Raw genomic sequence first — 15,492 nt, forward strand, 5'->3', positions numbered from 1 at the left:
TAGTCTTCCCATATCTCCAAGTTTCATTTCACGCTCGAATGACTGAGGACATCATGAACCATTAAAACTTATTAGTGTCATAGTTTTTATAAAAAAATATTTTGTGGCTGTTCCTCAACAGAGCTGTGCTTTTTTTATAATGATAATGTCCTTAGTTTTGTTTAACAAAGTGAAGTACTCCCTAAAACAGGTCAGTTCAAAAATGGAGGTCACAGCAGATGATCACCAGCTTCTATTATATCACTGGAGCGGACCCAAATATGTTAATTTTATTTCATTGAGATATATCTGCAAACCATCTTTTAAAAGGATTAGCTAATGATTTCCTCACTCACAGCAGAAGGTGTGGTTGCGCCAACGAGTTGTTACCCCCTCCTGTGCACAGTGCCGGGCATACGCAGTGAGCACAGTGCAATGGCAGGTCTTCTGTGGAGCGCAGCCGCAGACCTCGGAGAGGCAGAGGCGGAAATAGGGTTCCCTCTCCACCACATCATGACATGCCTGGAGGGCATGAGGGGAAGTGTTATGTGTGTGTGTGTGTGTGTGTCTGTGGACAGGATGAGGTCATTGGACACACACTAACCTGGAATACCGGGCTGTGGATGACGGAGCACACGGTGTCTGCATACTGTCTCCTCTGGGTGTAGGTGGTGCAGGGGTCTACGGGGTCTCCTCCAGGTAGAGCACAGTGTTCTGTGATGAACTTTCCAGCAAAGGATGGCACGCTGTTCTCCACATCTCCCTCTGGGGTTGTGAAGTCATCGTGTTGGTTCCAGTTCAGGGTTCCGCACAGCCCATGCACCTTGAACATAAGATAAATGTTAAAACATAATTTTGTAACTCAACAGTCATTGCTGCAACCTAATATCGGGGAGAAATGTGCATTCTCAAAATATAATAAATTGGATTTAATTTAAACACTTCATCAGCAAAATAAGAACTGTGCTATATAAAGTAATTTCTGGCTTTTATCTAGCTTTATTTTAGAAGCTTCAACTTGCTTTGTTTGCAAAGTGGGGCTGCAGGGTAATGATGACAAGGGGTCCGTCTAAGTGCCAAAGCACTTGAGCGCCGAAAGTCTGGACGAGGAGAAAGGAAGAGGAAGCCCTCCGCACAGCCAGATCAGCTGTCACTACAGGCAACACCTTTCTCTGGCCATTCAGTGTCACTGAGCCTGCATGAAATGGAGCCATTAAAAGTAGTTTAAAAAAAAAATCAAATACATAACAACAACAACAACAAAACCGAAATCCCAATTCTTAAACATACTGTGCAAATTGTGTATTTTCCATTTGCTTGTGGTTGGTATGACTCCAGTGGGTGAAGTGAGGAAACCCTCATCAAGGGGCATTTGAGTAAAGGATGCACAAGGAATCATCTCCTCTTGAGCTTGAATATAGTATCCACCTTTTGCTCGGTGCTTAGATGGACAGATTGGCAACCACTTCCCCCCTTTTACCTCATGTGACTCAGATGAATCATCCTGTGACAGGAGTTTTAAATGACCTGATCTAAGTAAGTCCCATTTAAACGCCATCTCAGGGGATGAAACCAGTCCCTTCAATTCCGGCAACACCTGCTTACACTAAGTGCAGGATAGACCTTCGGTGCTTCTATAGCTAAACTCTCCATGGGTAGCTAAACCAAAGACACACCTCAAATGATGAGTGCTTTACCACTTAGGTTGCATGTTTTTCCTCCAGGTTCTCTGGTTTCCTCACAATCAAATTTTATTCAAAGCACAAATCACAGGACAGTTGTCTCATGACACTTTACATTAAAAACTTTAAACTTTTAATGGAATCTAATAATGACACTTTAAATTAAAAGTGGGTCTGGACCAGGTCTGGCTTGGGGTTTCTGTAAAATGATTTAAAGAAACCCAACACGCCGCCACAAGAAAGCACTTGGCGAAAGTGGTGAAAACTGCCCTTCGCCATGCAGATACTCTGGACAGATCAGGGCTAAATGTGGGCGGTCTACTGTCTAAAATGGTTGCCAGAGAGAGAGAGTGAGAGAGAAGGAGAGGAATAGAAAGCAAGAGTTTGATAGGGATGGTATAAGGGTTGGATTTGGTTTGGGAGGGACGGCCACAAACAGTCTCATACCAGTAACAACAGCAGTGCTAACACCTACAAGATTGTGGTGATATAATACTTTAATAGCTCCATTATTTGACAATGTCTTGAATTTTAACTCCTTCTTTGTATCTTAAACCCGTCCTTATTTGTGTGACCCCCCTCCATATCAGCACTCCAGCCCATTCCTTTGGATCCTCCTAGAACAGGGTGGGCAAGCTGCGGCCCGGGGGCCACATCCGGCCCGTTGGTCTTTTTTTATCCGGCCCGCCAAAGATTGGTGCAGAATTCATACTTGATGTAAACGATTGAATGATTGGGTAAATGAATGTGGGCGCTCAAACAGGAGATCATTTCATTTTTGGAGCCACTTGAGAACAGCTACATGACACAGATTGGCTCTGTGATTTAGCCTTTACTGTGGACATATTGACACACATGAATGAGCTGGATGTGAAGCTACAAGGGAAAAACTGGTTTGTGCATGAAATGCAACCAAACGTCAGAGCCTTCAAAACCAAGCTGGTTATATTTTCAAAGCAAATGTCAGACAATGTTTAGACATCTAGGACCTAGAACAGGGGTGTCAAACTCATTTCTCATCGCGGGCCACATATGGCCTAGGTAGATGTCAAGTGGGCCAGACCATTAAAATAATAGCATACTCAACAATAAATAACCAAAATATCATGTCTTTCCTCTGTTTTGGTGTAAAGAAGTACAAGGACATTAGAAAATCTTGGAATTTAATGACCAATCCTTTTACAAAACATTTCATGAAAAACCTCATATATCCTTAGACAAAAGTGCAATTTACTTCTATCATTCACATGTATGCATTGCAATCATGTGATCCCACTGATCGTACAAAGGCACAAAACTTTAACAAATAATTGGTATTGAAAAATATAGTAATGCACTTTAAGATTAAATGAGACTTATAAAGAAAGGGATTTTTGAACCATTTACACATGTGCATATAAAATCTAAATTGAATCCCTGCCTACACCCTCCAAACTAAAAAGGGTGCTATTAAATGTGTAAGGATTGGAGTATTCACCTGTCCTGTAAATGTGTAATCTTCATCCATGAAACATGCATACTCATACAATACACACTGAAAATGTATGGAGTTGCATGAACAGAAGAATTCCATCATACTAGTTTGTAGTGAAGCTGGTGACTTAACTTTAAGTTGCACATATTCGCTAGCAATTAGCTAGCTGGCTTTTACCGTTGCTTCACTGATTTCTCGGCTATGGGTGAAAGTGGACCACTGTTTCCTCAGACCCGCCAGCAATTCGTTGATCTTATCTCTTCTCAGTTTCTTTACAAGCTTGTCATATTTTTTGCTCTGATGAGTCTCGTAGCGGCGCCGTATATTATATTCCTAAAACACTGAAACTTGTTGCAAACACGCTAAGCACAAAGGTTGACGTAGTCAATTTTTCTTTGAAAATTCTACACTTTTTAACTTCTTTTCTCTGTTTTGATAACAGCAGGTGGTGCATTGATGACGTCTGCTGATTGGTCCGTGTCAGTGATGCGGATTGTCGTCTGCTCTGACCAAAATAGTGCGCCTCCCAGCGGAAAATTCTCGAATTGCACTTAATTAAAAAAAATAAATCCTTGTCTTTTATGCATTTTTTCACTTTCAAATTATCCTGTGGGCCTGGTCGAATCCCCTTGCGGGCCGGTTCCGGCCCGCGGGCCATATGTTTGACACCCCTGACCTAGAACCATGAAACAGAGTGTTCAGCCCCTCTTCTCCTGAACTCTGGAACTCTGACAGCTGACATCTATTATTCTATTATTCAAATCTCCAAATCCAGACTCAAAACTCACCTGTTCAAACTTCTCAACTCCCCCTCACTGCCTCTGCACTGTTTTTCATTTTCAATTTTATGTAGATTTTATCCACTGCTGTTTCATCTATATGCGTTGCTTAATATGTATGTTTGTTTATCCACAGTTGTCTATTGAAAAGTGTCCTTGAGTTTTAAGAATTGTAATAAAATGTATAACTCTTCTTGGAAGTAGTAGAAGGAATAAGAGGAGAGCCACATGAGATAGTCAGTAGAGTAGGCCTGTAGCACCATAACTTGATTCTAGCCAGACCCTGACTATAAGCTTTCGCAAATAGATATAGATTGAATGGGTGTTTGTCTCTTTATGTGCTGCTGTAATTGACTTGCGACCAGTCTAGGTTGTACCCCGCCTCTCGCCCAATAACAGTTGGAATAGGCCCGGGCAACCCAGTCCAGCATAAGTGGTACAGATAATGTACTGTCAGAGCCTTCCCAGACATAAAAAGCATAGTATCTATTTACATATTCATATATCCTCGGTGAAAATAACCAACTCACCGATGTCTGTGATGGTGACTGTAGTGCGGAACGCTGTGACTGACATCTCTCTGACACAACCCAGCCTTCCTGCGCCGCCTCCCCTCTGGGCGTCACACTCCCCACAATGCACTCTGACAGACAACTTTCTGTCCACAAAGTCCTTAAAATCAAAGTATGCATGAGAACTCGGACTCTTAACTGCCGCTTCACACAAGTTACTCATAAGCCTCACCTCTGTAGCAGTGAAGGGACACTGTCCCGCCTGGAGAGAGTATCTCTTTTTGTCGAAGGTGGTTACTTGCAGGGAGCCCATTAGCATGCACTGGGCAGCACACTTTTCTCCGCTACATTGCCACTGGCCTGCTCTGCACACACTGGAAACAGCGGGAATAGAACAGATACAGCCAGAGAGGCATGAATAGAATCGTTCATAGTACAATTTAAATTCAAACACCCCTCCCCCTCACCAGGTGTTGCAGCTCTGCTGTATGCTATCTCCTGATTTGTAGGTCTGCCTGCGATGGAAGCAGGGACAGTCATCCCTCTTGAGACAGACTCCCCGGTGAAGGTAGAGGCCCGGCAGACATTCGCAACCCCCAACGCAATCCTCTCTGCACTGGCCCACCGACGCCACAGGCCCAGGAGGCTGGGGAGATGCGCAGCTCGGGGGGCAAGAGGACACACAGTCTGAAAAGACCTGACCTCTGGGACAGGTACGACCTTGGGGCCAAAGAAGTGAGAAAAAAAAAGATGAGCAACTGAGAGAGAGAGAAGGATGGAGTTGTAACAAGACTTGGGGGACAACATATTTATATTTGAAAATGTCTAATTATTTATATCCATGTGTTATTTCATCTTGCTTTGCTATTTTATTTTACGGTCATGTAATGTGTATATATAATGTAGTACTGACATTAAAATGCAGAGGGTATGTCAGACTAATTCCCGACAAATTCTGAAAGTTCCCTTAGCATCACATACCCACGGATTAGAGACCCCTTTCTCGTAATTTTTCAACATACCTGGAGTGTTGTGTCAACATCAACATCTGTATCTTTTTTTTTAACTTAACCTAGTTAAAAGGGGGGGTATGTATTTTCCACATCTTTCTATTTTAAATGAAAAACATGTCCCTCCACTGATGCTGTAACCGAAATAGAAGGCTCTCCAGGTTTGTCAAAAAATGGCGAGAAATGGGTGCCAACAGGTCGGTATCTGAAGTCTAAAGCCCGACGACAATTTACATGTTACAACTAAAATGCTTAAAATGCTGTTGAATAAATTCACAAAAAAATCTTTTCCCATATACATTTGTCTTACAAAATCACATTTGAATGGATGACAGAAAACACAGGAACTTAATGTTCAATGTAAATTGTGAATTTAGGTTAGAGGTTAAACCAGTCTACGCAAGATTTACTCTGCAAGTACAATGTACAATGAACAATTTTTGTAGAACCACATATACATTTGATAACAAAATACCTTACTTATCAGGTTATTCCAATCCAAAAATAATTTTAGAGCAACAATATTCAATTCATTTTTTTTTTTATTCTAAACTGGACTACTGAGAAAAAAAAAAAAGGATTTCATAACAAAATGTTTTTCACAGGAAAAGTGGTTTGAAAGATCTGGTAACTTTTTTACTTCAGCTTTCTCCATGGAGATACATTTGTTTATTTGTTTGTCTGATGCCATTTTCACCCAGCCTTACACGTCAGTGCTTTGCTTTTTCTTTTCATTACTTCCAAGAGGAAATTATTTCTGACAAACCATTAAAATGCTTGGTGTCAACCCCCAACAGGTATCCTTACCACAGAGGGTGGCTGTTCTCCACATTATGATCACATGCTGCTGGGCGCATTCGCGGGCGTAGCTCGCCAAGGTGTCACACACCGCTACCTCCCTCTCTCCCGCTGGGAGGCTACAGAAGAGGTACAGGCATGTGTCCATGTAAGCAGCTGGGTCCAACTAAAAGTCATAAGGGAAAAAAAAGTTTCTGGGTTTCAAGCCTTTGGCAGTTCTAATTAATTAATTACAAAAACATGTCCATGGTAACGGATATATACAGGGCGGCGTGGCACAGGAGTTAGAGCAATCTTCTGTGGAACCGAACATTCCTGGTTTGATTCCCGGCTCCTCCTAGTGTGTCAAGATGTTGTTGAGCAGGACACTGAACCAATAACTACTCCCTTGGTGCTGGTTGATGGCATGCGTACTGCTCATGGTTCATCTATGATAGGTTATTGCAGAGAATGCATTTCCCCACAGGGATTAATAAATAATTATTAATATTTATTTATTATTAAGTGACATATTAAATGACAATAACAATTTAGTTAATTGAATTTATTATCCTGTCAGAGCTCTTTCATCCTGTCAGAGCTCTTTCAGTCGTAGATTGATACCACCAAGGAGCTCCACTGAACGCCACAGGAGGTCTTTCCTACCTGAGGCTATCAGACTTTTTAATTCCTCTTCCCTCAGCCGCAGGGAATCTTCAAATCTTTGTACTTAAGACCTTAAAACACTTGATAGCCTTAACCTTGACAATTTATATTTTATTGTATTTCTTATTCTCCCTCCTTCCTACTATTATCTATTACTGTTATGTTTTTGCTTGAAACTCTGGCACAACAATTTCCTTCGGGATAAATAAAGTTGTTCTCATCTCATCTCATCTCATATAGTACTCTACATGCATAGTACTATTAAATTTGCTTACATTAATTCTAGTCCCACATGTGTTCAGTTATGTGACCACTGACGGAATTTAGGGAATTTTAAATGTTGGCTGAACCCAAGCCATTCAGAAATAAAGGTGTGTGTATCAGTGTGTGTGTGTGTGTGTGTGTGTTCATGTATGTTTATGTGTCTAATCTTTGAAGTTCTGACCATTTTCTAACAGTATTCAAAGCAAATAATACCAGCACTGCCTGGATAACATTTAAAGGTAAAGATCACTATTTTGCACCATCTATTATTTTTCTTTACATATTAATACATTAAAACAATGTGGAAAAGGTATCATGGGTGTCTGACCCGGGGATGGCAGTGCGTGAAAGGGGTTTCGAGGAGCTGGTGACAAACAGCCTGAGCCTGGCTGCGAAGGGCAGGGTCTCCTGAGATGTCACAGCTGTGGCCGAGCTCAGCTGCATCGCTGCAGCCCTGAGAAGAAGTCAGGAGAAGGTCACTTGGCAGGCCGAAAGTACACGTATACAGATTCTGTTCATGGGTCATAATATTATGCCTCTAATTCTGGTCTAAAATTGTTTTGGGATGAAACTATCAGGATGAATAATGCCAACTGCTGTCTGTGTGGCTTTACTCAGAATTTGGTTTAATAAACAAGCATAGGGTCACAGTGGTTGGTTTATCAGAATAGGGGTGATGAAAGAAGGAAACTATGTCAAGACAGCTTTGGTTTACTCCCTCTGTTATTTCGTTTCCCGCAATTTGTCTTTCATTTGACTGAAAATTGATTATAATGTTTTTTTCAACTTCCTCTCAATTTTCAGTTCATAATTAAATCCCTTGTTTTCATTTATTTAACTTTTTTTGCTAACTTTGCTAACTTTGTGTTTTTCCTCTCACCCCAATCCAGTAAAAGTGATAAAGATAACACAGTACTGCCAAGTTTATCCTCTTTGGAAATATTTTCAGTTACCGACACCCGAATAAGATTATACTTTTTTTTCATTGTGTGCAAATTTAGCATAAAACAGATTATCTTACGAAACCGATACTCCTTCATTTTGTAACTGTATTTTGTGCAGTACTTCATTCTGCTGGTCAGGAACTTTCCACGAGTTGCCAAAGCTGGCTGCATACTGTGACACTGTCCCACCCATTGTGGTGAAATCATCTGCAACAAGATAAATAAATGGGTTACTTCTGTAAATGAATGCAAAGTATTCAAGAGTGAGTGATTTATAAAGTAGTAAAGCAATAAATCCAACTGATTACCTTCTTAAAACTGTAGCTGATAAGTAACTGAATAATTTGATAATGTCAAAGATATACCCAAGTCTTTCACGCTAAAAAAAGAGCGAAAGATATAGATATAGATATAGATATAGATATAGATATAGATATAGATATAGATATAGATATAGATATAGATATAGATATAGATAAAAAGAGACAAAAAGAGAAATTGAGTCGGGGTTTTCTTGAAGGAGGAGTTTGTTAGGAATGTTCTGGAGGTGAAAAGAATGTCAGATAGACTTATGAGTCTGAAAATATAAACTGAAGGTGTTATGATTATAGTTGCTAGTGGCTATGCCCTGCAGGTGGGATGTGAAGACAAGGAGAAGTTCTGGAATAAGTAAGATGAAGTGATGCAAAATATTCCCAGAAATGAGAGAGTGGTAATTGGTGCAGACTTCAATGGACATGTTGTTGAAGGCGATAGAGGGGATGAAGAAGTGATGGGCAGATTTGTGTATACAGAATAGGAATGCAGAGCGACAGATGGTGGTAGATTTTTGCAAAAAGGATGGTAATGGCTGTAGTGACCACCTTTTTTCAGAAAAGACAGGTACACAGGGTAAATTATAAGAGCGGAGGTAGAGCATGCAGGTAGACGACATCTTGTATAGATGAGACAATCTGAAAGAGATCAGTGACTGCAAAGTAGCTGTAGGTAAGAGTGGAGCCAGACAGCATAGACTGATGGTTTGTAGGATGACTCTGGTGACAGGGAAGATCAAGAGGACAAAGGCAGAGCAGAGGACAAAGCGGTGGAAGCTGAAAAGGGAGGAGTGTCGTATGGTTTTCACGGAGGAGTTGAGAAAGGCTCTGGGTGGTCAGGGTGAGCTTCCAGAGGATTGGACAACTACAACTAATGTGATCAGGGAGACATGTAGAAGAGCACTTGGTGTGTCATCTGGAAGGAAAGTAGATAAGGAGACTTGGTGGTGGAATGAGGAAGTGCAGGAGTATATACAGAGAAAGCGGTCAGCAAAGAAGAAGCGGGATTCTGGGAAAAGTGAAGAGAACAGACAGGAGTACAAGATATCATGGACTGTAGATGATGAAATCCCTAAATTCCTTGCAATTGTGTGTTCAGAATTGTTTTTCTTAAACTTCTGGACTATTTTCTCATTTAGTTGTTCACAAAGTGATGAAATTTGCTCCATCTTTCCTTATGAACAATGGTGCTTTTCGGGGATGTTCCTTTTATGCCTAATTGCAGCACTCACGTGTTTCCAATTCACCTGTGGAGTATTCCAAACAGGAGTTTTTTGAGCATTCTTCAACTTCCCCAGTCTTTTTTGCCGGGCCCAGCTTTTTTGGAATTTGTTGCAGGCATCAAATTCAAAATGAGTGAATATTTACAAAAAACAATAACTTTTATCAGTTTGAACATTTTATATATTGTCTTTGGAGTGCATTCAATCGAATATAAGTTGAAAGTGATTTTGCAAATCATTGTATACTGTTTTTATTTACATTTTACGTCCCAACTTCTTTGGAATTAGGGTTTGTACCTTTGACATTTTTAAGGTACCGGTGTACTATAATCAAGCATGAAATTAGTACATTAATGAACCTGTAAAATATACTTTAAGTTGTTCCTGATTGGCAAAAGAATTCTTTCGATATACTTTTTTACACAAAAAGAAAAAAGGACTCAAGAGAGTGAAACCGATTGTTCTGAAATGCCCAACTTTCTTAGCCAACTTTTGTTAGAAGTTTTTATTTACTCAGGATATTGTTCACCGGGGTTTCAAATAGTTGTTACTAAACACTATATACTGATCCCACAAAATACTGCTATGAAGTTTAAGTCTTGGTCTGATAAGCTGTTATCTCTCAAATGAGAAACAGGACCCAAAAGTGCACTAGCTCACCATCAGCCATGTTGTTGTAGACGCCGCAGAGTCCCCTTGTGGCTGTCAGATGCTCTGCAGTTACAGTCAAATAGATGGTATTGGCCAGGTCGAACTTCACTCTGAGTCCCAGGCTGCTCTCCAAAAACACAAAGTCTCCCAGCCAGTGGACGCTCACTCCTACAAGCAGTGACATTCACTTTACTGAAGGGTTCCTGTTAGTATTTGGGTTCATAGTCTGTTAAGCATATTTCTGTGGAGGACTTTAACCACACTCATCTGTTTAATAGATGGGGATAAAATGCAGATAACATGACTAGTAAATGCAAAATGTAAACTTCGGCAGGATTCATTTAAATAAAATTGTCATCAACATAGTCAAAACTGATTTGATTCTGGAAAAGAAAACCCAAACCATCTGCTAGGTTTTGCCAACAAAGGAATGTAGGAGAACCATACTGGTTGTGTTTATCATGATGAGATGGTGAAGATATTGGAGCACGAGCGTTGGCTGAAGTCAACATACCATTTTGGAACAGGGGCTCTCCTTTTGGGACCCAAAGGTTGTTCACGGTCAAGTTCCTGTGGTGCATTGACACCAAATCTAGACCCATCATCATCCTCAGGGCCTGAAAGAGATATGCATAAAAGTAGTAAAAACGCAGGGTGACAGGATAACAATCAAATGGTTGCACATGTGGGTCCCTATTCATGTCATGGTGAGAGTCCTATTTTAGACTGCTAAATGTATGCACACCCTCACCCAGGATTCATGCCTACATCCAGATTGGATAAACCTACTCATACTTTGCTAAGTAACAACGCCTAGTGGCTAAAAGGGATGATATAACAGAGGGTCTTCAGTATGTTTTGTTTAACAGTATGAATAAGAATAAGAATAAGAATAAGAATAAGAATAAGAATAAGAATAAGAATAAGAATAAGAATAAGAATAAGAATAAGAATAAGAATAAGAATAAGAATAAGAATAAGAATAAGAATAAGAATAAGAATAAGAATAAGAATAAGAATAAGAATAAGAATAAGAATAAGAATAAGAATAAGAACAACTTTATTTATCCCAAAGGAAATTGTGCCAGAGTTTCAAGTAAAACATAACTATGATAAATAATAGTAGGAAGGAGGGAGAATAAGAAATACAAATAAAACTATGAAGTGTCAAAGTCAAGGCTATAAAGTGTTTTAAGGTCTTAAGAAGTACAAAGATTTCAATATTCCCTTCGGCTGAAGGAAGAGGAATTAACATATACATATACATGTAGTCTATAAGTAATTTCCTAAAGCTGGTATCAAGTATATGTGATTTTCTGGGATGCTAATAACTTGGGGCAGGAAAGCAATTCACTGTCATGGAGGCACTGGAGGTTTTCTTTCACGCTGCAAAACCAAAACTCTGTTCACGCCGAACAGAGGGGAGACGAATCAAGGAATTTGACTCAAAAGGACGCCATTGTTTTTCTCACCTTACTGCAGTTTCCTCTGCCATCACAAACAGTACTGATATACACAGCCCAGGTGCCATCAGTGGATGAGGCCAGCAGGTAAGTACAGCTGCCCTGGAAGTGGAAGTGCTTCTTGTCAAAAGTGCGGTAGTGCGCTCCACCCCAGGACATGCAGGTGGCTGAGCCCTGAGGCACTCGCAGGCCCAGTGGACCAGCTCGCACCAAAGGGGACGACTGGGAGTCTGAGAGCAGCAGAAAACCACACAAGCTACTACACTTCCTCAATGCATTTAGAAGGCGATTAAATATGCATTTGGTTAGGTGTGCATAAAGACCTGGAACGAGAGTGTAGATGCAGGACAAGCAGGTCTGGTCCGAGGCATTCCTCCAGCTCAGACCCCACATAGTGCTGCAGCACTCCTCCATCAGCATGAGGGAGGAGTTATGAACCCCAGGGAACTCCTCACAACTCCATGTAGAGTAACACTGGCCACGAACTCCGACACCTGGTGATAGCAGATACATGGCTGAATCCAAGTATTTACAGAATCTGGGAAAAAAGCATGAGATTTTAAGTGTGAAATCTACAACAAGGTTTGACTTTCCCTTTCTTCTCCTCTCTTTCTTTCTCTCTCTTACCCTCCCTCACGTCTCATATCCTCTGATTACCAGCAAAATAAATGAACTAACATCCCCACAAAATGGGAATCGAGTCTAGAATATGGTGCAAAGTCATTATGACCCCATCTAACCTGCTGATTTTAGCAGGATGTGGCTAAATAAAGATTTTCCAACGCCACTGCCAAAATCAATGACTGGTTCCAACAGATGGTGAGAATCTTGCTTTCATCAAAAAACAATCATGCCACTCCTGACACATTTCCTCAGGATTCATGTTTGCCAATACATTTATAAATCCAAATAAAAGGAACTGGGCCTCAGCAGGTTAAGTGCAATCTCTGCATAATGTCTACCTTTGCTTTACTTCCCTGCATCATTTGCATTTAACCATGAGATGAGCTGCCACTGAGCAGGGGCTCAGTGTCTCTGCTCAACAACACTTCGGCAGACTACGAGATGCTCAGGAATCGAAACCAGGCACATTCGGGTCCAAGACGGACGCTCTTCCCTCTGAGCCACACAGTCCCTCCAGCGTGGTCTTACCCCGTAAGCATCGCGGTCCGCTCCAACCCTCACAGCACACCCTTGTTGTCTTGTTCATCATTTGGCTTTGTATATCTGGGGGTCTGGAGCGGGCAGATATCAGGAGAGAGGAAGATGTGTTTATGACACTGAACATAAACTGGGCCTTGGCTGACATCAGCCGTTTCATGAGAAACCAAGATTTTCCTCTCGGGCTTTTATGCATGATTAATGAGCCCATAAATTACCCTAGTGAGGCCTCACCAGATATACTTAAAGATAGCAATCAAAATGATAAAACATGCCTATGCAACTGGATAAAACTTACATATACAGTAATTACTGTATATACTGTGGATATACTTTGTACAACTAGGAGGTCATCTGGACAAATACTATCTACTAGAACATTTTTAAGACACTTGGATGATTCTATGGGATACAACCATATCAGCAAGAAAAAGCCAATCCTCTGTTAACACGCAAGAACTTTTCATCTGACAAGTTTTGCAGATGAACGCATAAAATTTGGTGCAAAACACACTGACGTCCATCTTTCTCTTTATTTGAGTGGTTACTTCATTTTTTCCCTTGTTTTTGAGATTAAACAGAGGGAAAGAATAAGGCTGAGCAGTAGAAGACAAATTGTTTCATTTGTGTTCCTCACAGTGATAAAAAAAGAAGAAAAAAAAATTTTTTGTTTTATTTCTAATTCAGAGGGTCAGAGGGAAAAATAGCTATGATGTAAATAAAAACAATAACAATCAAAAAAATTCCAGTGTGTTTCTTTTTTTGCTTATGTTGTATAATTAACACATGTTGCATGGCTGTGAAAGACATTGAAGAGAGTGTATGAAATCCACATGCAAGCTCTTTGAATCACATCACAAGTATTATTTGGTCGATGATGTAAGCTTAGTTTAGGCGAGAGCTTCCAAACAAAAGAAAAATAAGCTGCTTTTATTACGAGCTGTCTGCCCCATTAACACACTTCTTATCTGTCTTTATTCGTAGGTGTTGGTCTAAGAGGAGTGCACTTTGACATGCAGACTGTGACACTCGCATGGTTTGAGAAAAATTCAAACCTTTACTTTCTTCTCTGAAAATCCAAAACACCACTTAACATCGCTCTTTTTTTTTCATAACAGGAGTTGCTGGAGCAAATCCGCAGAAGAGGAACAGTTTAAACCGGGAATATTCACCAGTCAATCACAGGGTCATGTATAGATTGACAATCCAATTCCAAATCCAAGTCTTTAATTAATCTACTATCTGTTTTTGAATGTGTCTGTAAAGCAGAGAAACCTTGGAGAACCCAAGGAGAACATGCAAACTCCACACAGAAAGAACCTCACTGGATATATTCATGCTGTGAGGCCAAATCTCCAATGACCACGACAGAGAGCTGCCCAGATAAAACCTTTGCTTAATCAACGAGAATATTAGCGAGTTGTTTAACCCTAATATTTTCTTGCTGATTTTTGAGTATTTTCTTGATACATACCTCCAACTATTACAATATTTAAATGTGACTCGATACCTGAAAATTATCTCTCAACAATCAGTTCGCCCCTAGTAAATGCTGTAATTGTTCTTATTTGTTCATTTCTTTCTTTGGTTTCATTATTGTTGTTTTCTTTTACTTAAGCTTACCTGTACAATAAGCAGCTTGCTCTCGGACCCTGCTGTTTGTAGTAGAGGGCTATGCCATCATCGCCACCATGTTTTACTCGCATCCAGTCCACGTCCAACCTCCAGCCTTGGATGTTGTACCGGTACACCTCTGAGCAGTTCACCTCGAGCTGTAGACGCGGAGAAAGGATCCGCTCCACCTTCTCCTGCACTGTGCGGTCACACCAGTGTCTGAGGCACCGCGATAGAAGGAAGGATAGAAGGGTTCAAACAGTTCAATCTACATTTCTGGTTACCCTCAAATTCATGTAACATTATGTACTCTCATTCTCATTATTTTTGCTTACAATGCCTCATACATGCAATGGTAATTTTACACAAAGGAGATTTTGGTTGGCTTCACAATCAAATACACTAGATGATCATTATCATTTTCATTGTCTTCTTTGCCAAATTTGTCTTTTTTCCCATTTTCTGTTTTGCTGTGTTTGTTTGAATGTTCCTTCACTGCCTCCATTTTCTTCCACCACCGTGACCTTGATATTAGTCCAAAAAATAAAAAAGCTTTATTCCAAATAATTGACAGACACATACTCACCCAAGTGCTGTCACTGTCTGCAACTGAAGCAGGGTCAGAAGCAACGCCTCCATCATCCCACTTCCAGTCTTGAAATCATGGTAAAAAAAATAATCAAACGAAACAAAATTAATCTTATCCTGAAGCAATTAACATGTTTGATGATAAATAAGTCAGAAGGCTAAATTTGCTGGAAATATATATTAAACACATTCAAAAGCTAAAAGAAATCTGCACTTACCCTCAAAGTGCTTTCCATGAAATATCGTTGTTTTTCTAGAAAGCGTCCTTTATTCAAAAGTGAATTTGTTTTATACGGTTTGGTAACGGTCTTCTTTTTTCTGATCTTCCTTTTTATTTTGGTTTTGCCTAAAAGTAAGTGATTCAATCTTCCATGAAGTGATATTGGTGAGG

The 15,492-nt window shown here is 40.3% G+C and overlaps 1 protein-coding gene across 1 annotated transcript in view; it reads right to left on the minus strand.

Moving 5' to 3' along the window:
- Positions 1-15,492, minus strand: part of sspo (SCO-spondin) — a 111,037-nt gene that overhangs the window by 92,771 nt on the left and 2,774 nt on the right. Inside the window, 16 exon segments of the mRNA XM_086160954.1 lie at positions 336-501; positions 584-802; positions 1,002-1,174; positions 4,445-4,586; positions 4,659-4,800; positions 4,894-5,146; positions 6,244-6,400; positions 7,472-7,597; positions 8,209-8,294; positions 10,285-10,443; positions 10,790-10,892; positions 11,748-11,968; positions 12,062-12,232; positions 12,891-12,973; positions 14,523-14,732; positions 15,100-15,157. Coding sequence (XP_086017080.1) covers positions 336-501; positions 584-802; positions 1,002-1,174; positions 4,445-4,586; positions 4,659-4,800; positions 4,894-5,146; positions 6,244-6,400; positions 7,472-7,597; positions 8,209-8,294; positions 10,285-10,443; positions 10,790-10,892; positions 11,748-11,968; positions 12,062-12,232; positions 12,891-12,973; positions 14,523-14,732; positions 15,100-15,157 — 2,469 coding nt within the window.

The sequence above is a fragment of the Fistularia commersonii genome, chromosome 15, assembly GCF_037954325.1.
Source record: "Fistularia commersonii isolate RoL2024-O1a breed Wild chromosome 15, RoL_Fcom_v1.0, whole genome shotgun sequence".
Classification (NCBI taxonomy): Eukaryota; Metazoa; Chordata; class Actinopteri; order Syngnathiformes; family Fistulariidae; genus Fistularia; species Fistularia commersonii.